The sequence below is a fragment of the Rhinolophus sinicus genome, chromosome 2, assembly GCF_057876585.1.
Source record: "Rhinolophus sinicus isolate RSI-liver-muscle chromosome 2, RSI-T2T, whole genome shotgun sequence".
NCBI classification, from domain to species: domain Eukaryota; kingdom Metazoa; phylum Chordata; class Mammalia; order Chiroptera; family Rhinolophidae; genus Rhinolophus; species Rhinolophus sinicus.
In genome coordinates, this window is record NC_142502.1 from 39,755,601 (window position 1) to 39,779,785 (window position 24,185).

General features: G+C 39.6%; 1 protein-coding gene and 1 long non-coding RNA gene across 4 annotated transcripts in view; one reads left to right on the forward strand and one right to left on the reverse strand.

The window, feature by feature from the left end:
- The window catches only part of NUS1 (NUS1 dehydrodolichyl diphosphate synthase subunit), a 26,621-nt gene extending 14,564 nt beyond the window's left edge, over nt 1–12,057 (reverse strand). Inside the window, exon 1 of one of the 2 annotated variants that reach the window (XM_019741371.3) lies at nt 11,458–12,057. In XM_019741371.3, coding sequence (XP_019596930.3) covers nt 11,458–11,872 — 415 coding nt within the window. In that variant the 5' untranslated portion in view covers nt 11,873–12,057. The remainder of the gene's footprint in view (nt 1–11,457) is intronic. The other variant, XM_019741372.3, reaches the window with a different exon arrangement.
- Nucleotides 12,011–23,926, forward strand: LOC148758764 (uncharacterized). 2 transcript variants are annotated; one of them, XR_016020194.1, is made up of 4 exons: nt 12,011–12,261; nt 19,869–19,971; nt 21,241–21,334; nt 21,798–23,926. It is a non-coding gene; the product is annotated as an uncharacterized LOC148758764 (long non-coding RNA). The 2 variants fall into 2 exon arrangements; XR_016020193.1 differs by having other exon boundaries at nt 23,487–23,926.
- The last annotated feature ends 259 nt before the right edge of the window (nt 23,927–24,185 follow it).

A 24,185-nucleotide genomic window follows, 5' to 3' on the forward strand; every position in this document is an offset into this window, starting at 1 on the left:
TAAACACTTGCTGAAAGAAGATGACAGGTCAGAGATGGCTGGAGGACTGACATTTCAGCTGGCCCCTTGAAGAATTAGGAGAATTTTACAGGTGTGCAGCTGGGAAGGTGACAGAACACAAATGGAGGATGAGGATGTAGATACACATTTGGGAGTCATCCTCCCTAAGGTTGAGAGGCATACACACAAGAAATGATAAAGATTTCCAAAGGTAAAGGAGTATCCACGGAGAAGAGCAGAGGGCTGAGTGTGGCTCCTTATGAAAGTCCAGGATCCTTAAAATGCTGAGCTGGGAAAGACAAAAGTGAACGTTCTGTAACACCCATATCCAGGGCAAGATTAAACAACAAAAAAAAGATACTCGCAAATACAAAGACAATCCTTAAAGGGAGGTGATTAATATCAGCAGCTATTTGAATAACAATGTTTAGAATAGCAGTACTTTGTGTAGCAATACAAATCAATCATAAAATTCACTTGTATGATACAAAAATAGCACATAAGTATATGATACAGGCCTACAACTATTACAAGATTTCCAATTACTTATGCAAGTAAAAGAAAAAGAATAGTTTAGACCACACTTGGATCTCTACTGTAGGGATAAACTGTAGAAGGTGTGTGAATTTCAAAATTCTCTTATGTTAAAAATGTAAAATCTCTATAACACTACTGCTAGGATATTACGACTTTATGAAAAATAAAATATTAAACAAATCTATTTCTCATATCAACTATGATTTATTCATTTTAATAGTAACCCAACACTAGGAACCCTTGGTTTTGTCTAGTCACATCACACTGATTCCTTTCTTTGATACTCTAAAAGGCCTATGCCTCAGTTCTCACCAATTCACTCATCTTTCCCTTCCTTTTCAGATTAAAATGGGAAAGCTTTCCAGGAACTCTTGCTCTCTTCAAGGCAATGGATGACATTCTTCATCAGCAAAATGGTCACTAGCTCATCTCAATCTTTATTCTTCTCAACCTGTCTGAAGCGTTATGACCACACTGCTTCATCTCAAAATTCTATCCTCATTCTTGCTTGTTGGAATGTTTTCTCCTGGTTCGACTCCCAATCTGCTCCTTGAATGGCCCCTTCTCACTTTGCGCTGAATCCTTTGCCTCTTTCCACTCCTAAATGGAGATCATTCTTCCAAGTTCCCACTGCAGCCCTTTCTGTCCAAGTACTCCTCCTTCTCTGAGTCTAGTTACTCACAGGATTTTAAAACCACTCAGGACCAGGACAAGGGTAAGATGAGTGAAGCAAAATTTAGGGAGTGCCCAAAACTCAGTAATTAAGATAAATAATAACAATGCGTTATCTTTAAAAACTTAAAATTAATGCAAAACATCCATGACGAACAAAACATTAACATTTTAAGAACAGCATTTGGTTCCTCACATTTCCAGTGCATTCTAACATCCAATCCTACCTATAAGTTCTATCAGCATCTGAAAAGGAACAAATCTAAAACCTGGCAGCTTATCTTTTAAAGCTAGCTCTCAAACACTTATACAGTATCACATGAAGTTAAAAGAAATGGAGCAGTCCGTAAGTGTGAAACTTGTATGTGCTTAGGGACAAGGCCTATAAGACAATAGGCAACATGAGAACAGTAAATGTATTAATATAAGGGTAATGAGACAACAGGTCATCTAAAAATATAACTGCTGTAAAGCTGTTCATATAACTAAAAAAAAAAAAAAAAACTTCTTGTTCTATTTCTAATAAAGGCACCACTTACGCGCCCAGCCACCCAGGTATCTTCCGTACTCTCTAGCATTATCACCACCAGCCGCCAGTGCCCTATTAATATGCTGAATCCATACATTCTTCTACAGCAATGTTTCCTGTACCCATTTCCTTTTGCCCATTATCCCCACTGTTTCAAGCAACAGTCTTCTTTACAATTTTACAATCACCTTCTCTCTAATGGGTCTTTCCTGCCTCTTCTCAAGTATCACTAGACTGACTACAAGATCAGTCTTCTTTGGGTACATCTTCAAACCCGGCACATTCCATCTTTAATATCTTCCATGACTCCCAAAATGCTTACCGTATTAAGTACAAGCTGCTCAGGGCAGAATTAGCATTCTAGCCCATGCTTCCACACTCGGTGGGTAGAAACAATTTACGTTTATGAAATAAATGAATCTATGTCCCTATAGTACTCTATCCCCAGCAAATCAGACTGCTTCACATTCCTCCAAAAATCAGAATGACTCCAACCCCGTCTGTTATGTTACCTACCCAGTCCCACACCTGTAAAATTCTCCTAACTTCTCACAGGACCTGAAATGTCATTTACCCTCAATCCCCCAGCCAGATGTGCCTCCTTCCTCTGACTGACCCTCACCTCCTCCAAATACACACATTTTGTTCAAACTCCTTAATAAACCAATATTCTACTTCTTACTATAGTTATAGTTTAACCTCCCTACTAAACTACCGTCCTAGTTGTGAACTTGTGTCTTACTCATCTCTTTTCCCCTAAGGCACCTTCCATATAGCAGGAGCTCAATGTTTAAAAAACTGAATTATCAGTGCACAAAGTGACACCTAACAACAACAAAACCTTAACAGATATGTCACTGAATGGAATTTTTAAGAAGTTTCCAGGAACCTCTCACAATAAAAGCAGGAACTTCCTTACTGCACACAAACAGAAATTCTGTTTAAAAGGAAGAATATTACACAAAGGCATAGATAGCTACGAGTATCTTTTATAAAGAAGACTTTCATAAAGTTATTTTAAAAAGAACCTTTGTCTTGGCTGATCTGGATGAAGAAATGAAATTTTAAAAACTATAGTTTCTGCGATATGCTAACTGCATTGATAAGACAGATTATCAGCTGGATGATTCCTGATACTTCATAGCCTCGCCCTCATCCTGAAATCTGATTATACTCTATGGTACTTATCTCACTTACCCATAAGCAGTATTATCAGCTTACAATTCTGTTCAGGATTCAAAGTCTACACATACGTGTATACATTCACATGATACACAAGAAATGCAACAAGACATGTGCCTTTGAGTAAGACAGGTAATATCACAGTCTGTGTGGAGATTCTTTTTCTTGTATCATAATTCATCTGTTCACCTTAACAGAATTTAAACTAAAGCCAAAATGATATGATAAAAGTAAAGAAACTATCATAAAAGTAATTTTATGTAAAAGGAAATTGAGGCTTCATTCAGGAATAACTGATCTAAGAGAAAAACATTTGTAAATACTCAAATTTTTGAGAAAATATACATTATAGAATTATACAGAAATGAACTGCAAAAATTATTTTATCCCATCCTTTTACAGATGAGGATATAAGACCCAGAAAGGTCAAGCAATTGTCCTTGTTCACGAGTTTACGACTGGACTGAAATCCAGATCTCCTGGCTTCTAATCATTCATTTCAGTAACTATTTCTAATGCTGATAAACAATGATAAATCCACTTTACTATGAAATTTTGAATTATCCTTTCAAAAACGTTAAATTCCATAAAATAAATGAAACTGACCTTTTTTTTTTTTTTTTTTTTTTTTACAAATGAAGAGTATCTTTTGAAAAAACCAGGACTACAGTATGTTTTTAAAAAGCTTTTGAAGGTTTCCCAGAGCTAGCAGATCATTGAATTCTGTAAGAATGACTTGGGAATATAAAATAACTTTTTGCAATAATGATTTAAAGAATTTTACATTGTTTTTTTGCTCTACAACTACCTATATCTCACGCTCTCGCAATTTCCCAAGTATAAACTATATGGAAATACATATACTTGTAGAAAAGATACATGAAAGACCCAAAAATTTTTTAAACACATACATGCACACACACACTTTCTCTTATACTGTATTTTAACTGTACCTTTTCTATGTTTAGATATGTTTAGATACACAAATACTTACCATTGTGTTACAATTGCCTACAGTATTCAGTAGAGTAACATGCTATGCAGGTTTGTAGCCTGGGAGTAACAGACTATACCAGAGAACCTAGGTGTGTAGTAAGCTATGCTATCTAGGTTTGTGCAAATGCACTCTAGATACTCACACAATGACGAAATCACCTAACAGCACATTTCTCATAATGCATCCCCATTATTAAGTGACATGTGACTGTATGTATAGGAAAAAATATAGCATATATGAGGATCAGTACTATCTGCGGTTTCAGGCATCCACGAGGTGCTAGAATGCATTTCCACACTAAGGGGGAACTACTGTATAAGGGCCAGATAGAAATGAAGACCAACCATGAGCCTACAACAGTAATCCAGGCAAAAGATAATGATAACTCAACCTTCGGTGGTTACAACAGGGAACCAAAACAAGTGGGAAATTTGATATACTCTAGAAGTCAGACCAAGGAGGCCTGTTGATAGATTACAGGTGGAATATGATGTAGGAAAGGACTCATATATGACACCTAAGTTTTTAGCTTGAGCAATCTGTCGGAAGGTAGCAGTATTTTCTGAGATCGGAAAATCTGAGAGCGAGGCAGAGGTCAGCAAACTACTGCTACTAGAACACAGTCACATGGCTGCTTTCTGGCTCCGTCAGCAGAACTGAGTAGTTGAAACAGGGACCATAGAGCCCACTAAGCCTGAAATATTTACTAGCTGGCCCTTTAAGAAAAAGTTTGTGGACCCGATCTAGGAGACAGAGTGAACAACAGAAAGACACACATAGGGCACACATACAGCACAAAACCCTAAGACACCCCAAAATTTCAAGTGGAGCAAATGAGGAGAAGCCAGACATAAGGCTCAGAACAAACTGACAGTGAGATAGGAAGAAATCCAACCATATGTAATGTCACAGAAGCCTGGAGAGAAAAATACTTCAAAAAGAGTGGAATTAAGTAGGCCCCACCCACCTATTAGATTATATATAAGGTGTGATCTAAAAATGCAGTAGAAGTTTAAATTTAAAAAACTTTATTACAGTAAAAGACACATTGCCATTTATCCCCCTCAAAATACTTCCCCTCACTTCGAACACACTTATCCCATCACCCTAGCCACTTTCTGAAGCAGTTCTGAAGACCTCTTTTATTGAGTGTATTTAGTTGCGTTGTCGTGGCTGCCTCGATGTCCTGAATCGAGTCAAAATGTTAACATTTCAAGGTCATTTTGACTTTGGGGAAGAGCCAGAAGTCACACGGTGCCAGATCTGGTGAATAAGGTGGTTGAGGACACACTGTAATGTTTTCATTTGACAGAAATTGCCGTACCAGAAGCGATGTTTGACAGGGAGCGTTGTCATGATGGAAGATGAAGTAAAGACACTCACGAAAGAGAACTTCCAGAACTGCTTCAGAAAGTGGTTAAGAACAATGGGATAAATGTGTTTGAAGTGAAGGGGAGTATTTTGAAGGAAATTAATGGCAATGTGTCTTTTACTGTAATAAATTTTTTTTATTTAAACATTCACCGTATTTTTATCACACCTCATACTATACTCAGGTACATTATTGGAGTCTTTAAAAATCTCTACTATATTAGTTAAAATGACATTTTAGAATTTTACATCGGTCTCAATATTTAGTCTACCTATATACTCAAGCATGTACTTATTAACGAGGTCATAAAAACATGATATACATATTTTTTCAACTTAAGGAAACCAAGTAACAAGGAATTTAATTAGACAAGTATTCAGTCAGCAAATCTTATCTGTATCCCTTAAATACTGCTTCCTTTAAAATTTATGTGAAATGAATAATTAATTCTATAAAATAAGATTTTTAAAACACACGTTTAGTATATCTTCTTCTAAATCTGAAATTAGAATTTTTACTGTGGTTTTCCCTTCCTTCTATAGAAACAGATTTTTTTAAAAAGTACCTACCAGCAAGTATTTATAGGGACAAGGGAAGCAAAGGGGTGAAAAGTGAGATAAACACTGAAATATCTTAGTTATAAAGCATCTCTCCAGCTATGGGACTAAAGTAATACCTCTTTATAAATAAATGCAATCATTAAAGTAGCCTTTTTTCTTCTTAAACTAGACACCTATGTAAGTTATCTAGTGGTAACTCTCATTTAATTCTCTAACAATCAAATTATAACACTACTGGAATCAAATTTCAGAGAGGAAAACATATACTTACGGAGCAATTATTTAAAAATGAAAAAAATCTGCCATTAAAATTTTACATGAATGAATGTAGTCATAATAAAACAAATTTTATAAGCTACTAAATAACTTCATTTCAAAAGAGAGCCGCAGGATACCTCACAGAAAACAAATTAGCATGCTGTGGCACTGTACAAGGGAATGTGCAATGGCGGCACTGTACAAGGGAATGTGGGCTGGGGTTTAAGTCCCAGCCCTTCAGCAGAAGAGATGTGTAAAATGAACAAGGCTCGTGTGCTTTCTCAGCCTCTGGTTGCACATTTAAAAAGTGAGAATATCTCCACATACTCTGCTTACCCGACAAATAAGTAGTTCAATATAGAACAGGAGCCCCATAAAGTTCAATTTATCTGATCAAAAAAGGACAGTGTGTCCTATAACTTATAGGATAAACATTTATACTAGTGGTATGAAAATAATTCTATCTGCCTTTAAATACCTTTTACAAATCATTTCTATCATCTGTAGATAACTACCACTTTACCAAGGCTCTAAGAGGCCCCTCCAGTCAGGAACAGTGACCGCATCACGGTCACACTCTCTTACCGGTGTGAGTCAGTATGGCATAAAGGTTAAGAACAAAAGCTGTGCAATAAAATCTGTTCAAATTCTAGATGTGCTCCTTGCTAGGTATGGGTACTTGCTTTCTAAGTCTCACTTTCCTGACGTGAGGATTTAAGGTCCTTCTCTGCATAGTGAGTGGTACATAGTAAGAGTTCAACAGAGTAATTATTACCGTCAAGTAAAGGTTTATTTTCATACATTGATCCAGCAAATGAGGTCATTTCAAAAGGTAACAAAAGCAGGACAGAACTTTCCAAAGAGTTAAACAGGGGGTGGAACAGTTGAGAGAGGTCGTCCAGGAGGTGATAGTCAGAATGGATATACAAGGATTGTATATCATGTTGGATCTACTGGTGGCTAGTAGCTAGTCTTCTGGTAGCAAAAGGAGAAGACGACATCCCAGAAGGCTGATAAATGTGAAATTCTGCGCTAGAAGTGCCCTGTACAAGGTGCAGGCTGGGACTCTGATGCCCCTTTACATGCAGGACCACATAAGGGAAAGCCAGGTACACTCGTTTGCACTGTCTGGTAGATTAAAATGTAATGACATTTACATTTGGACTTTGAAAACTTCTGGCAACTTTGTATTTCAAAATAAGGACAATAGCGTACTTAATAAAATCATATTTGCCAATAGCATGTGTCAGTGTGCCAAATAAGTAAACGAGGGGAAAACTTACATTCTTTTCCTCCATTATTTTAGGCTTCTCGGTAGTATTTGTGTTGGGAAACATATTACAACTCAGTTCATTATTCTTATCCCCAGAAAATGCAGACCTTAACAGGCTTAACACCAAGCTACACTCTGTAGGACAAATGCAAATGAAAAGGCTAGATACCATCTGTGGAGCTTACACTCTAGGAAGAAAATTCAGGCACTAATACATATGACTAATACTTTAAAAAATAGACAAAAGAAGTACCCTTAGATGCACAGTTTTAAGTAGATTCAAGGACAGAGCAAGATTAGGAAAGGAAAGTAGAGACTATCTAAGAGGTGATGGATAGACTTAAACAATGATCAACGACATTGTTTTGACAGGTTGATAACCATTTCCCAGGAAAAGGACCAGAGGGAACAACAACTAACCTAATTATGGACAAAGCAAAAGGTATATAAAATAGTGAGGAATAGGTTGGGATGGTTGGCAGTACACCGGGCAGACCTTTTAACAACAAGTGGGAGAAATCTGTACCCACAAACCATTTCATAAGACACCTAGTGTGGATTTACAACAATGAACATGACACTAAAAAGAGCTACAAAATAGATTTCTTTTGTCTTTTACTGAGTCCTCACATAGAAGGCAAACCTATTCTGGAGCTCTCAAATTTACACTGGGTAACATTAACACCCACCCAGATTATCCTCCCTCACAAATAGGAACATGAAGGGTGAATAATTTGATTTAAGGTAAGTAGCAGAGCATCCTTTGATTTCTTTTAGGGTCAAACTTCAGTGTACACATCTATCGTCTAGATCATTTGATAAAAATAGACATGCTCAGGTCACATTCCCTAATTAGGTCTGATCGATTGTGTTGAATCTGTATTTGTTATATCCCCAATGACTCCTTCACAGACATTCCACAGACCATGTTTTGAAAATACTGCCCTATAGCAAGGTTTCCAGCATGGCACCAATACAGCTGGGCAATATGAACAGGTTCCATCACTGAAGATAATAATACATGTCCAGATAACCTGGATCTAGGCATATTTGAAGTGAGACCTAGGCAAGCAGAGCACCCACACAGCTATAGCACCAAAAGCCCCAAACCGCAATTTTTGTACTATCCTAGTTACGGTCATTTTTTGAATTATAATTTCGTTAACAAAAAACAGCCAAGTTTCCTTACTAGACTTCTGAGCTCTAGAAATTCCTGAGAAAATTCCAATTTCCAATAGATTAAAGAAATACTGGCAGAAATCATTATAATCAAGTAGTATTGCACGTAGATGAAAATAAAAGGTTCAGGTTGCTTACAGAGTCAAACCGTGGTAAATATCAATGGATTTTTTAGATTAAGTATAATCTAGATCCAATTATAATTAGAATGAATAGTCATTTTAAAAAGTGCCACTCACCAGCATTTATATATTTGCTGGTATTAATATTTAGTATATACCCCTAACTTGAGTGCAAACTCCTTAAGAGACACAACTTCTTGTATTCCTTTGTATCTCAGTACTTTATATCACAGAAGGTGCTCAATAAATCTGGCATCTGTGAGTATGTCAATAGAATTTTTTATAAGTTAAATACCTATATAGAAATAGCTTAAATAAAAGTTTGTTGGAGAAAACTGAGTAAAGCTTACGGATCTCTAAGGACAACTTTTCTCACATATCCACATGGCTGCTCCCTCACGTCCTTCAGGTCTATGATCAAAAGTCACTGAGGCTTTCCCAGGCCAGTCTATTTAAAACTGTACCCCCTCTTCCACCACTGACTTTCAGCACGCCCTTCCCTGCTTTATTTGTCCTCATTATTTATGATCTAATATACTACATATTTTACTCATTTATAATATTTGTCAGACTTCCACTAAAATTTAAGTTTCATAAACATAGGGAGTTTTCTCTGTTTTGTTTACTGGTGTGCCCTCATGTCTGGAACAGTATCTGGTACTTCAATTGTCGGCTGGTAAATGAATGGATGAATGACTCAATCAATCAAAACCAAGAATGGGTAAATGGAAAGCCTCTTATTTTAGACAATGAAATTATTCCTTATCCCTTAAGAAATAATTAAAACTGCTTTTATAGAGAGACCAAGTACTCTATGTCCATTCGCTGAAAATGCTCTTTAAAACTCCTTTTGGTTATCAGTCAATACTTGGACAGCTTGACTTCCTCCTTTTCATTACCAATCATTTTTATTTTACAGAATATGGGACAGGATATGTCTGAATCCCATAAGCAATTCAATAACAGGAATTGCCAGAACAAGGAAGTGTGACAATATTAGAATCTGTGTTAGCAGGCACAGTCACCAAGTTAAACTATTTGCTCTACATTTTTCTTCCCTACTAGAAGGTAAAGGACCTCGCTGTAAAAGAATCACCTGGATATGTGATTAGCTTGTAAGTAAATTCACCACACTGCTTAAAGGCCTTAACTAAATTTCCATTTCTGCTTCCCTTATTTTGATCCCAAGGCAATAAATCTATCTGATGCATTGCTTTAAGCAAAGATTATACCTCCTTTTTAACAGTCTCATGATTTCTATTCCTCTGCAGAATTCTTAGGCAAGTTCCATGAAATGTCAGTCCCTGAGTATATTAAGCTTCACCCTACAGGACAAATCATTGGATGATAATAGGCTCTAGTCACCATATTTCTTGCTGGCTTCAAGAAATGTTATAAGTCAATCAAAGGTTACTCTAATGCCCTCTTACAGTTAGTCAGACCTCGACCTACCCTTTCTGACAAAATCCACACTAAGGGGGTTGCTGGTTAGCTCAGTTGGTTAGAGCGTGACGCTAGTAACACCAAGGTTGTAAGTTCAGTCCTCACACTGTGAGCTGTGCCCACCTTTAACAAAATAGATCCACACTAAACCTATCTATTTGACAAAGATTTAAAGATTAAAAATCAAGTTGTAGCTTCTGTGGAACACACCAGTCATTTAAGTTATTGAACAAATATTAAAAGATTAAGCTTTTGTCCTTCATATCAATACTCCTAAATCATTCTTTTCATCACACCTTTATCTCTAAGGAAATCCCACTGCTTTCAGGATATGATTGAAACCCAAACCTCGCATTTGGAGCATTCCATAACCTTATCTCCTACTCATTCTTCCTTGTCCAGCTTAAATCCCTCTGCATGAACTTCTCAAGTTCCTCCATTCAGAATATCTCTCCCCTCTTCTCATCAGTGGTTCCTTACACCCACCATTTCGTGTTAATGACCATGTCACTTATGTGAGTATATGTCTACTCCCTGCAAGCCTGAGAGTTCATGGAGTTAAACGGAAGATTCCAAGGATAATGCCCAGCAGAGTGCTTAAAGGCCTTAACTAATTTCCATTTCTGGTTTGTAGCCACCTGGTGTTTGCACAAATTCCCTCAATCCAAACTATGGAAGGACAATTATTGTGTCAAGTACTGTGTCAGCCACTGAGGATGGAGGATCCATCCCAGACCTCCCAAGACAAAAGGTGATGTTTTCTTTTCTGCCTATCCGGTCACTCACGCACTTTTCAGAAGCCCAGTTCAAATGCCACCTGGCCCCAAACATTCAGCTTATGCCTAACTCCTCCACAGCCTGACTGTGACTGAAGATCAGTGCCTTGAACCTCTGGAGAAACACTGTAGTGTAATAAAAGGGTAAATATGTAGAAAAACACAGACTGGCTAAAATGTCAATCTCCCTATTTTACTACCTTGTTGACTTTGGACAAATCAGTGAATGTTGTTGATCCTCCGCTCCCTCACTTGTGAAACAAAGATATACAAATGCTATTTACCTTACTGTGGCATTATGGAGAATAAGAAATGTTTTAAAAATGTATAGAAAGAGACTGGGTCGAATTCAAGGACTTAGTAGGTGTTCAATAAAGCTTTCCTACTCCCCTTCCTCGAAAGCGCGAACACTGTAACTTCATGCAAGGGCCGTAGGACAAGAAACTCGCGGAACCGGGAGGGCTGCGATAAGCCGTGCGCCCCGAGAACACACCTGCCCATTGTAAGGTCCCCGCGGTCGGAAATGCCCCGGTCCCCCTACCTGCGCTGGGTCTCACCTTGGTGGTCGTAGACGCTAATGTAGGAGATGCCCACGGCCATACACCACACCACGAGGCTCGCGATATCCGAGTAGCTGGTCTCCTGCTCCTCCTCGGTGATCAGCAGGCCCATGTGCACAGGCAGCTTCTCCAGGGAACGGGCGTCTGCGCGCCAGCGCAGCCGGGGGTGGGCGGCGGCCGCACCCGGGCCCCCTCGTGGGTGACGGTGCTGACGGCGGTTTCTGCCTACAGCCCGGGGCTTTCGGAGCGTGAAGCCGAGCGGCGCTAGGACCGCGGCGGAGGCGGCGCGGCAGCAGCGCCGCCAGATCCAGTTCCAGGTGCCAAACCGAACACGGAGCCAGTAGGTGAGCGTGCGGTGCAGGCAGAGCAGAGCGTGCAGCACCCGCCACACCAGCTCGTACAGCCCCGTCATACTCTCGTGGCGCCCCGGTATCCTACCCTCCCTCTGTCCCACACCCACGGCGCGACGGCTTTTTACCTACCCCTACGGCCGGCGCGGGCCATCGCTCCGCGTTCCCCTCCCCCCGCGCCCAAACCCTTTCTACTGCCAACAGCTCACCTCGCCCCCGCCGCCATCTTCCACCGGCCTTGGCAGCCCCACCCCCGCTAGTACATAGACAGTTCTGATTGGTTGGCCTTGGAACTCTGACGTGGCTTCTGGGTTCGAGGATGTGGCCTACCCCGGCGGGGCGAGGGACAGCGCGCGCCTGCGAAGTAGGTGGGCCAGTGACCGAGTGCGCCCCCTGGTCGTGTGGAGGGCTAGGAGCACACGCTACTGACACCAGAGCTAGACCCAGTAAGGTGAATGTCCTCATGGGAAGAAAGGGTGACTGCAGGGACGACAGCGTCCCTCGGGTCCTGGGAGTCTTATACTTTCTGTCTAATCTCCTGGCCTCGCCAGAAACGGTTTCCAAGGAGTAAAAGTGGCCCAAATGGAGTGGAATTACAAATGCCCGAAAACACCTGGGGGTAGAAAATAGCTCTCAACAAGTGTTGACGCTGGCATCAACCAGGGTCCCCTAAAGGAAGTGTCTGCAGAGGTAGGAGTGTGCTCCTTAGAGAGAGCCTGCTACTGTTCTTTAGTCAAACCTTCTAGCTAGGCTAATTCTCCCAAGAGTGAGAATAAAGACCCTTAGTAATTAATGTTCCTGAAATGTAATTCAGCCCATGTCATTCCCCTCTAAAGGGAATCCTTACTGGCTGTCCACTGCTTAGTACATAAAAGAAAGGCTCCACCGCCTAGCAGTTCATCACTTCATTCCTTTATCCATTCATTCAGCAAGGTGTTATTGACTACCTGGCACCCCTGAGGTCAGTCACCATTAGGGCTTCCAGGCGGGAATACCTGCCCCGTCTCAAATTTTTTTCGCTTTCCCATTCCCGAATCCTGAGATATAAACTGTTTTCTGTTCTCCACGATGAATCATTTCCACAAAGTGATGGCCGATACTACCAACCACCAGGATTCAAGGAGCCAATTTTCCCGATTTCCTGACCAACTTTTCTCGGGATTCAGGAACGGAAAAGCGAAAAAAATTCCCAAGAACGGGCAGAAATTCCCTGCAGGCCTGAGAGTCCATGGAATTAAATGTAATGGTGTTGTGTTTTTAATTTCAAATTCCACTTGCTCATCGCTGGGAATTGTTCCTTAGTCTTATGAGTAAGTCTCGGTTTTTCAGTGAGCCTTGACTCTGAACTGTGAACTTCACAAATGCTTTTATCCACCACCACCACCACCCCAACATGTAGGACAGGATTGTCAAGTGGGGTGGAGTTGGCTATTTTCCTTCTCCCAGGTCAGTTAGGCTATGATAGGACCCCAGTAGTTTAGGCTCCAGTAAAATAGTTTATTTTGGGGGCAGGCCTTATTAAGAAGAAAGGGAATTCTAGCATATTTCAAAATGGTTCCTTTACCCCTCCCATTGCCAGAAGCATGAGATTTTTTTCCAATATTCACTTGAGAACCTGGTTCAGTTCCTGAAGGTAATAAAACTCACAAAAGTAGGCTCACCCTCCTGATCTGGGTCCAGATTTTTAAATTCTCGTATTTGTCCACTCTGAGTCTCCAGCAATTCATGAATTACAGTTCAGGTTTTCTGATCACAGCACTAGTTCCCATGGAGGTTCCTGCCCCAGTAAGTTGTAATTCTCTGTATTCACCTGTCCATTTCAATTTGGGGAGCATACATTTGCTCTGTGCCCTAACTTGTTTTATGGATCTAAGAAGAGTTGTCGATTTTTTAGTTTGTCCAGCTTTTCACTTGTTATGATGGATTGACAACTTGCAAGCTCCTCACATGCTGGATCATAAACCAGAAGTCTACCGCCAGTTGTTTTAAAACTTTTTAAAGAACATAGCTACAGCCATTTATTTATGAATTTTCTATGGCAGAGTTGAGTAGTTCCAACAGAGATCACTAGGCCCACAAACTCTAAAATATACGATCTCATCATTTACATAAAAAAGTAGGCAACACCTGACTTTGATTATTACAATGTCTCCAATAAAAGGAGCTTTATTCTGATTGGTTTATATAAGCTAAAAAGTACCTATATAGACTTATATAAGTCATTCTAATATTCCTAGGATTTCCAGAAAGTAAAGAAACTGAACTACATACTAGCTTTTGAAGGACAAACAAATCACTTCTTAAACTGTTAGGTCATAAGCATTTTTATACAAGGATCCAAAATTCTTGCGTAAATCATACTTGTTTGACAATCTGTGGTTTTGGTAAGTCTGTAAATTCATTCCCTTCTCGTAGAGAGACTAGTTAACCTGAACTTCTTGTACTGGGTTATTGATCAGATTAAGTTTACTCCCACATAGTGTTTAAAATTAGGATAAATGTAAAATTATACATTCAACAATTTAGAATGATGTAAATTCTAATGATCTTTTTATATCAACATTAATTATGTTCTGTAGTGTGTCATTTTAAATAGAATTCCTAAGATCCTTAGTTAACTTTAACATTTGGAAATAATATGAAATCAGGTTTTAATTAATTGATATGTGTTACATAGATAACTTCTAAGTAACAGAATACTGAAACATAGGTTACTAAGATACATATCTATCCATAGAGATGGATATATCATATATACATACATACCTATGTAAGTATAATACACATATATACACACGTTAAAATATACCTTAGTGTATATATACACACGTGCATAATGTGTACTTTGTATATAAAAGTATGACTGATTTGACTATCTAAAGCTTAAAATTTTCTGTAAAGCAAAAAATATAAACCAAGCCAAAAGAAAAAGAATAGTCTGGGAGAAAATATTAGTAATATTACTGACAAAATAGAGATAATATCTCTACTGCACAAAGACATCCTGTAAGTTGACTTTTAGAATAGAAAACTAAATTTTTGAAAAATGAACAAAGTATATGAACAGGTTGTAAACAGAAGAGGAAATGCAAAGGCTTACAAATACATAAAAAACAAGGTCAGCGTCACTGGTAGTCAGTGATGTGAAAGTCCAAACAATGAGATAACTCTTTTCTCACCCATCAGACTGGCAGAACTGTAAAGACTGAGGATAAATGCTGATGGTTTCAAAACAGGTGGCTACAAACATTGCTAATGAGTTTATACAACATTTGGAAGAAGTAATCTTTGTAAAATAATCTGTTGGGATCAATTGAAATTAAAAATATATATAGCCTTTAACACAGGGATCCCATTTTGGAATTTCATCACGTTTCCAAGTGAATAATTATCATGAGCTACTTTTCATATAACGTGGATTTTCTTTCTATTCAGACAGTATTATTTTCAGTGCATTTTTTTTTTAAAGTAGATGGTAAATCCTACAGTACAAATGACAATGAATAACAATGATCCAACATTGGTAGGGGAGGTTGTGGGGGTTTGTGTTGTGGGGAGAGAATAGGTGGGGAGGACTGACTATAGACTAAGTATTTTTCTGAAACCAAGTTAGATTGGGATAAGAATACTCTAAAAGCAATTGTCAGTGACTGTTTTGAAAGTTGGATGTGGTATTAAATCAAATCCTTTATGTTGGATTTATAGAAACAGTGTTTTGTGAAAGTCTACAGAGAATATTAGAACAATATCTTGACTTAGAAAAAAAAAGATAGGGAAATCCATCATAGCAGCTCTTCCCTGTCAGAAACAGATACCAGGGCTCAGAGATAGTGCTAGTAAGGTTCCTGAACGAAAATGTTAAGATAATCCACTATTATTACTGGTATGGCACCAGTTCTACAAAATTTATTCTCATCAAACTGCTTTGGACAATTTTCCATTCCTTGAGATTTCAGACTGATAAGCTGGCAAGAATCCAACTTTTAATGGTCACTGTACAAGTATATGATGGAAAACCACTGAGTTTCTGGTTGACTTATAAAGATGGTAGTTATTTCATTTGTGTCCATATTTATTGAAGCAAATTTAGCTAAGATCAAAATATCTAATTAAACGAGTGACATAATAGCCCCAGCCCCTGGCAAAGTAGAGCTTTAAAAAATTAGTATTCAGTTTCTCAGGGCTGGTGAAATCTATACAACTTATATACAAAAAACATGAAAGAGTTAAACATCAACAGATCCCCCTCCCCCCCCCACAGCTGTTTTATAATGAGTAAACCAGAATTTTTATGAGTAAACCAGAATTTTTGGCTACAGCCTCAGCACCAGAGCATTATTTGATGAAAGGACATAGTAAACAACTATGAAGAAAAAAGACTCCTTCACAGGAAGGAGAGTTTTCTGAGCATCAGCTTTGAAGACATCTTTCCCACCTAAAGCCAGAACCAGAACATCTATGAAACTCCTCTCTCTGAAGTAAGGGAGAGACCCACAGGTGAAACCAAGCAAAGATTTGAGAAGACTTGTGAGTTCCTTTGCAAAGGCATTCGCAGAAAGTCCACACATCTAAAGAAGACAAGTCTACAGCTTCCTGCTATAATAGAAATTTATAAATCTGTGAGGAAAAAACTCTTCAAAGTTTATAAATTCTGAGTAGAAACTAAGAATGCCCCTGAATGAAAATATTAAATCTGATAGAAGTGGTATGTTTCTGTGGACTGTGTGTACACCAGAAGAACCAGTGCCTTCTTTTCACATCATTTCAGTTATTCCTTCTGGGTTTCAAAACTGGGATGAAATTCTCACCCCCTTCCTCAAGACTGAGAGGGAGACTCGTCTTTCATCTAAGAAAAATCAAGACCCTGCAGGGTGCAATCTAAAATCTTTAGCCAAGATTTGCGTAACCAGTAGGAGGGTATAACCAGGCAGTGGTTCACTTCTGACACTTGGCAGGGCTAAGCAGGTAGAATTTGAGTGGTTGGGGCGACACAGTGAGGGAAGAGAGGGCCTTCAGTAGGACACATGCTGTCCACTGCATAGCTCTAGGGGGTGCCACTTACATATGCTACCATGTGATTGGCAGCCCGCTATAGAGCAATGTCTCCATTTGGAGAGAGAGGGGGGCAGATTTGCAAGTTCTAGTTCTGCCACTTCCTGTGTGAGTGAACTGACAGTCACTTCAGTCCTATGAGCCTGAGCTCTCTCAGCTCCCTCAGCTCCCTCAGACTGGATTCTTTCTCAAAGTCTTCACAGCTTGGGGATTCTGATTATTAACATCCAGGCAGTGTCAATGGGCATAAATTATTACTCATCAAACATCATTAGTCTTTCTTAGAGAAAACTGGAGGTCTAACACATTAAAAGAGTTGAAGTCCTACACAATAAGAAAGGAAAATCATGTCAGAGTTCCCTTCTGTGCTTTATGGACCTGGGATACCTGTCAATGTGCCAGGGAGTCCTAGAAACCATAATATAAAAAGGTCTCTTCTCCAAGGAGTGTCAATTTTATAAAGATTTTGGGAGAAGAAAACATGGACATAAAGCAAGTAATGAAAAATTTGCATAAAACTTGAAACATGACATTCTGGAGAAAGTGTAAGCTTCTGGTGGGCATCTTTGCTCAGCTACTCAATCTCTACTGTTTACTTTCCCTGCCATCGAGGGTGTTTTCATGGCAAACTTTATGAAATACTACAACAGAAACTAATTTGGATGTGGTTTCAGTTTTATTTGTAAATACATTGTATTCACAAGTAGATTGATAGAAAAAAAATATTCTACAGTCACACCTCTATCACCAGACAGGCAACTCTCAAAAGCATGCAGTAATCAAAAGGCAGGCAGTGGGGGGATTGTGGTCAACTCAGAGAGAACTGCATATAGCTCAAAGCACGATTCTTTTCAAGAAGGCCTTTGTAGGGACATCTGTAGTATTTTAAGCTGCCAGTGTATAGAGCATATAAAATGCATTATATATGTTGGATTGAGGTTTGCAAAACAAGTTGTTTACTAGTAGGGACAGGACGATGGTATCTATCCAGAGAAATCAAAACACTAATTCGAAAAATTTATGTACGCCTATGTTTATTGCAGCACTAGTCACAGTAGCCAAGACATGGAAACAACCGAAATGCCCATCGGTAGATGACTGGATTAAGAAACTGTGGTACATTTATAGAATGGAGTATTACTCGGCCATAAAGAAGAATGAAATCTTACCATTTGCAATGATACGCATGGACCTAGAGAACATTATGCTAAGTGAGATAAGTCAGATGGAGAAAGACAAATGCCATATGATCTCACTTATATGTGGAATCCAGGGAATGGAATAGATGAGCAAACTAATCAGAAACAGTCTCAGAGATGTAGGAGAAAGACTGAGGGTTGCTATGTGGGGGGGGGCATGAGGGAGAAGGTGGGGGGATTGGAAAGTGCAATCGGTAACCATGGGATTGCCACAGGGATACGGACAGTTTGGGGAATGTAGTCAGTAATGTTGTAAAGATTTTGTAGGGTATCTGATGGACACTTATCTTCTTAGGGAGACCAGTTCATGGACGGTGTAGATGCCTGATCACTGCACTGCACACCTGAAGCTGGAGCTGAATAATAATGAATGTCAACTATAATTTTATATATATATAAAATATATAAAGATATATATATATATCTTGCAGGATGTGGAGTACAGCATTAAGGAATAGAGTCAGTGAAAATGTAACAGCTATATACGATGTCAGAGGGGTAGTATATTGGGGGAGGGGAGTTATAACTTTGTGAGGGGTATAAATGTCTAACTATTACATTGTTTCATACACCTGAAACTAATAATAATAAAAAAAAATCAAATGGGCAATATAGATTGACTATTGACTACAAAAATATTAATTAAAATAGTTCCAAAATGCCAGGGGTGTTGCCTGACCCTGAGGAGGTAATTAATAAAATTACCCAGAGAAACAGCAAATTTTATGTGACGATTGATATGTCCGATATGTTCTTTGCCATTCCGATTACAGAGTACAGCAAGGAATATACCACCTGTACATGGGAAGGTGCACAATATCAATTCACAGCAGTACTTGGATAGCCCAGTCATTGCACGTTCCATTTTGGCATCACAAATTGACAATTCCAAATACTCTTCTCTTATTATCTCCTATATTGATGATATCATTATGATGCGTGACGAGGACACATATCCAGACAGGAAAAACAAAAATTGATATAGGACTTACAATCAAAAGGATGGACCGTAAATGAGGAAAAGACCTCAGGTCCCGCAACAACTGTTAAATTTTTAGGCATAACATGGAATTCACAAGGCAGACAAGTACCACAATCAGCAGTTGACAAAATTAAAGCCCTAACAGCACCCAAGGATCAGGTATGTACAGGCTCAGAGGCTGATAGGATTGTTTGGCTATTGGAGACAACACATTCCTTATATGGGAGTGTTGCTGGCACCATTGTACAAAATAACTAGGAAGGCAGAACATTTTTGAGGGGACTCGAAACAGGAAAAAGTTTTTCAGTAGTTAAAAGCCTATATTCTTACCTTTCAAATCCTAGTATATCCAGCACAAGGTGATGAGTTGCGCCTGGAACTAGTACAGACACGTGATTATGGCACATGGTCTCTATGGGCCAGAAAAAAGGGGGGTAAACTGTTCAAACCATGCGGTTTCTGGACCAACAGATTTCCATACTCTCCTAATATACTTAATTTGAGCAATCGGTCTGGCTCTCGTATGAAGCTTTAATATCCACAGAGCCTCTCAGGCCACACCAAGCTCACTGTTCGAACCACAGTACCTGTCCTATTCTGGACTAAGCTGATGCCAGAAGAAACAGTGGGCATCCAATGTGACCAGCAGTTGCTAGCCTGGAAATGGTACATCCAAGGCAGGGATGTTGCCACAAAAGGGCAACCTAGTCTTCTCACAGAGGAGATTCACAAGGCAGAGATAGACTTGCCAGACCTTGGTCTGAGGGATAAGCAAATCCATGTCCCTAAGGGAAATGGGGCTCATCCTGGTCTCCTGTCTTGCAGAACATCTGGTTCACAGACGGCTCAGTGGTGGTAACTAAGGGCGTGACTGCATGGACAGCAGCAGCTTTCAGGCCAGAGGACTGGGTGGTTCTCAAGGAACAAGGTAAGAGCAGTTCTGCTCAACAAGCAGAGCTCATAGCTGTGGTGTTGGCAGAGAGACACTCAGTATAGGATAAGCAACCTATGATCAGAATTTTTACTGACTCCTGGGCAGTTGCTAATGGAATTACTATTTGGTCACAAAGATGGAAAAAGACAGATTTCAAAATTAATGGCAGAGAAGTCTGGTACAAGGATTACTGGAAAGATTAAGCCTATTAGCTGAACAGATTAAGATCTTAGTTACACATGTATACATACATAGAAAGGGAGAAACGCCAGAAGAATATTATAATAACATTGCAGACTCTCTCACCAAAGAATCAGAGGTAAGGGTAGACTCTAAGGACTCACTATCTAGGCCAAAGAGACAAATCAAATTTCCTATTAAATATGAGGACTATGCTACAACTGGAGCATTTAAGGTTCCTAATGAACCAGACAAAACACAACCACATAGACCGCAGAGGGAGCATAAGCCTCCAGCTCATCTAAAGGACTATGTCACTTATGCAACACAAGTTACAGAACACAAACCTATTATAGTTGATACCATTAAACAGATCCATAATAACTTAGGGCATTTAGGAACACATTCCCTTTATAATTGGCTTACTAAAAGGGGTTTACAGATTCCATGGCAACACATTAAGCATATTATTTCTACGTGCGTTGACTGCAAAACATTTAGTAACAGATGATATAAAGAACCATCTGATGCTACATCTATACACACTTTTAATTTTCTTTGTCAAATTGATTTTATTGGACCATTAACACATTCATACATCCACAAATATACATGCACCTTGGTGGATAAATACTCTGGCATTGGAGTTGCATTAGCCTGTCACAAACCCACATCAAAGGCAGCCCAAAGAGCGATTCTTCGATGGTGTTGTTTCTATGGACCACCTAAAATTGAAAGTGATCAAGGATCATATTTTATCTCCACAGCACTAAAAAACGGACATAACTTTTAGAAATCCAATGGGAATATCATTTACCTTATAATCCCACTGCTTCAGGCAATATTGAGATTCAATGGACTTTTAAAAAGGGAACTAAAATTACTACAGCAACTTTCTTCTTTTCAATTGGCACTGGATGTCGCATGTTTCCATTTAAATCAAAGAGAAAGACCTGGTGGTGAGCCACTTCACTCCTATCTAAATTGCTCACCAGACATTGTCGATTTGCCAATTGACAACAAGCCTTGTAAATTTCCTTATAAGTCACCATTAAGGATCATAAAAATAAACTCTCCCCACAGGATATAATTGCTGATGGAGGAGGGACTACTTACTGGACTCCAGGAGGACGTGGACAGTTACAGCCCCACAAAGCCAACCAAATCTCCCCAAACTGTTAAGTATTTTTGCTACTTTTTACTGGATATTTTATTAGTGCTTTCACTTGTTGAACTTATTCATATTATTCTTATTTATCGCTGTGCTCCAACATACCTTCACTTGGCAGTACTAACAGCCCTTGTTTTCATTTTCTCTATTTTATATATTACCTTTTTCCTTTGTGAATATGCCTACCGAAAGGGATCTCATGACACACTTATCCATGCACTTGTGAAAACTCAAATATACCCTGTCGGCAAACCCCCAAACCATTATCAGGTCATGGAGCCCTCAGGAGGGAATATCCCTCCTATATAATTTAGGACATAGGCTGTGCAATAGAGACTGCTTCATATGCTTGTACAGTAGGTAGCAGTAAGGCTTCCTAACAGACAAATTAGGGCAATGGAATTGAGGAAGTAAAACAACCAGCTTTTTGGTCTTCGGTATACTTAATGAAGCATATTCTCCACTGTAGGATGCCTGGATACTTGGATTACGTTTATGGAAAACCTGAAGAACACATAACATGGTACAAATATAATCTACAAAAATGGATTATTCCAGGCTATCTGGCTATATAGCTGATGGTGAATGTCTGATCATTCTAATAGAACTAATAGATACAGCTTCAGTACTTTTCTATGACACTCATGCGACACCTGTCACAATTCAGGGACGAATCTTTGTTCCCCTTGAGAGACCTTTTTATCTACAAGGCTATTATCTTTCTGGAGAGCTTATTCATCCTTTCACTTCATCTATTTACTTCACTATGCAACCTGTGGAAGTTACCCTTTCTGATATTCCTATGGTACATATTGAAACCCCAGCACTTGTAAAGAGCTTGGGTGATGGCACATGGATTTTGTGTACACACAACATATCTCAGTTACTCTATTTTAATCATACAGCCATGTGAATCAACAATTTCATCTTTACAGCTTACATTCATGTTTTGAATGGTATTAATATTACTTTTAATGGTCACAGTTATCTGACCTCTACTAATACACCTTTATCATACTGTTTCCTTTCACCTACTGTGGCAGATACTAGCAAACCAATTCCTTGGATTAATTCCACCACAGTCAAGGAAGCCATTCATCAAAATTTGGACGTACTAAAGACCACTCATGATGACACCATTAAACACCTCCACACACTGGAGGCACATACAACCAAAATACAGTCATTGGTTTATACCCTGAATAGTTATCTGAGTAAGGCATGGACAATGAATTAAGTACACCTTGTTCCTTTTGGGGACTTGTCGTGCGGGAGACCCTGCTCGCTGTGCCATTTGTCGTTCAAAGCAGCCTGTGGGGCCTCTGGTCCCGCTCCCCACATAAGAATGCACGATATGGCTAGGCCAAAAAGGAACACCCATGGAGCCATAGGTAGGGGAGTCATACCACTATAGTCTCACTGGAGGCTGGAGCCACACTACCTACAACCTGCTGTCTGCTTTTCTGCCTGCCAACCGACCGACTCCAACCAGCGCAGCCGCGGCAGTTATATCAGTGGCCAATTGGCCAACTGGTCACAGCTGATGGCCAACCAGCCACAGCCGACAGCCATCCACCACCTGAGCCAGTACCCCTCCACGTGAGGCCGAGAGCCTGGAAACCGCTCTCTGGGACTCTGTCCCCACAGGACTCATTAAGAGATCCCTGTGCCTACACACTTGTTCTGGCTCATGGAGCACAAATAACTCTTTGTACTTCTTTCAAGCTACCTGGAATTCTGTCATTGGAAATGTTGGAGTGGACTGAAAGAAATTTTGCTTTTTATGATATGTATTGTTTTTGGTTGGTATTGTTTAAATATATAATACACACCTGTTGCACAGGTAAAGTTTTTGCTAAAACACCATAATTGTGATTTCCTCAATATTTTCTTTGTAACGTTTCAGAAATCGGGATTGGCATGTATAGAGCATATAAAATAATATTATATATGTTGGATTGAGGTTTGCAAAACAAGTTGTTTACTAGTAGGGACAGGACTATGGCCGCACATGTGTGAGACTGATAAGAGTAAAGTGAAAGTAAACATGTCTATGTTTAGAACATATACATGAAAGTTTATGTTTATGTGTGAAACTGAGCATAACAAAATTGGGTGGTAAACATGTTCACCAAAACAACTTCTGGTTATTTACCAGGGAGGTAAACAACTCCTGGCAAACAACTTCTGGTTATCACCTAAGAAGCAAAGTCCAAGAAAAAGAGGATAAAAGCAGAGCTCAGAGCAATGCCATGAGTGGTCTGACTGGGTGCTCCAGCTAAGACCCTCTACGAGGGCTCTGAGCGAGACACTCCAGAACAATCCTCCAGGACGTTCGTCGGGGCGATCTGACAGAGCCTCTGCGAGGTGCAAGCTGCAATTTTCCAGGACTCTCCGAAGTTCTTCCTTGAAAGACCAGCTCGCCTCAGACCCGTCGTGGGCCCAGTCACCTCTCCCTGACCAGGGTCCTTCCTTATCTCGATTGACTCTTGGACTTGGTTCATTATTAAAGTCTATTCTATTCTGTATAGCCTTCTGTGCTTACCAGAGCATTGGCCTCTGGAGGGATATTGGCTCCCAAATAAAGCTGTGTTACTCACTCTATCTGAACCTGTGTGCTGGGATCTTGTTTCCTACTTGCGTCATGAGTACCACGCAGGGACGTAGGGCCCTGCTGAGGGGTTAACGTCCCCTTGACTTTCAGGAAGAGACTGAAATACAGCGACTGCCCTTCCAAGCGCTCGCAACAGCAGTTTATATTTTCCTTTCTGGTTTCCCTATGGTCTTGGTAAGTTGTCAAACAAGACCTACTACAGTCCCTTAGCCAAGGGCAAACAGGTGACTCCAGCAAGGACTT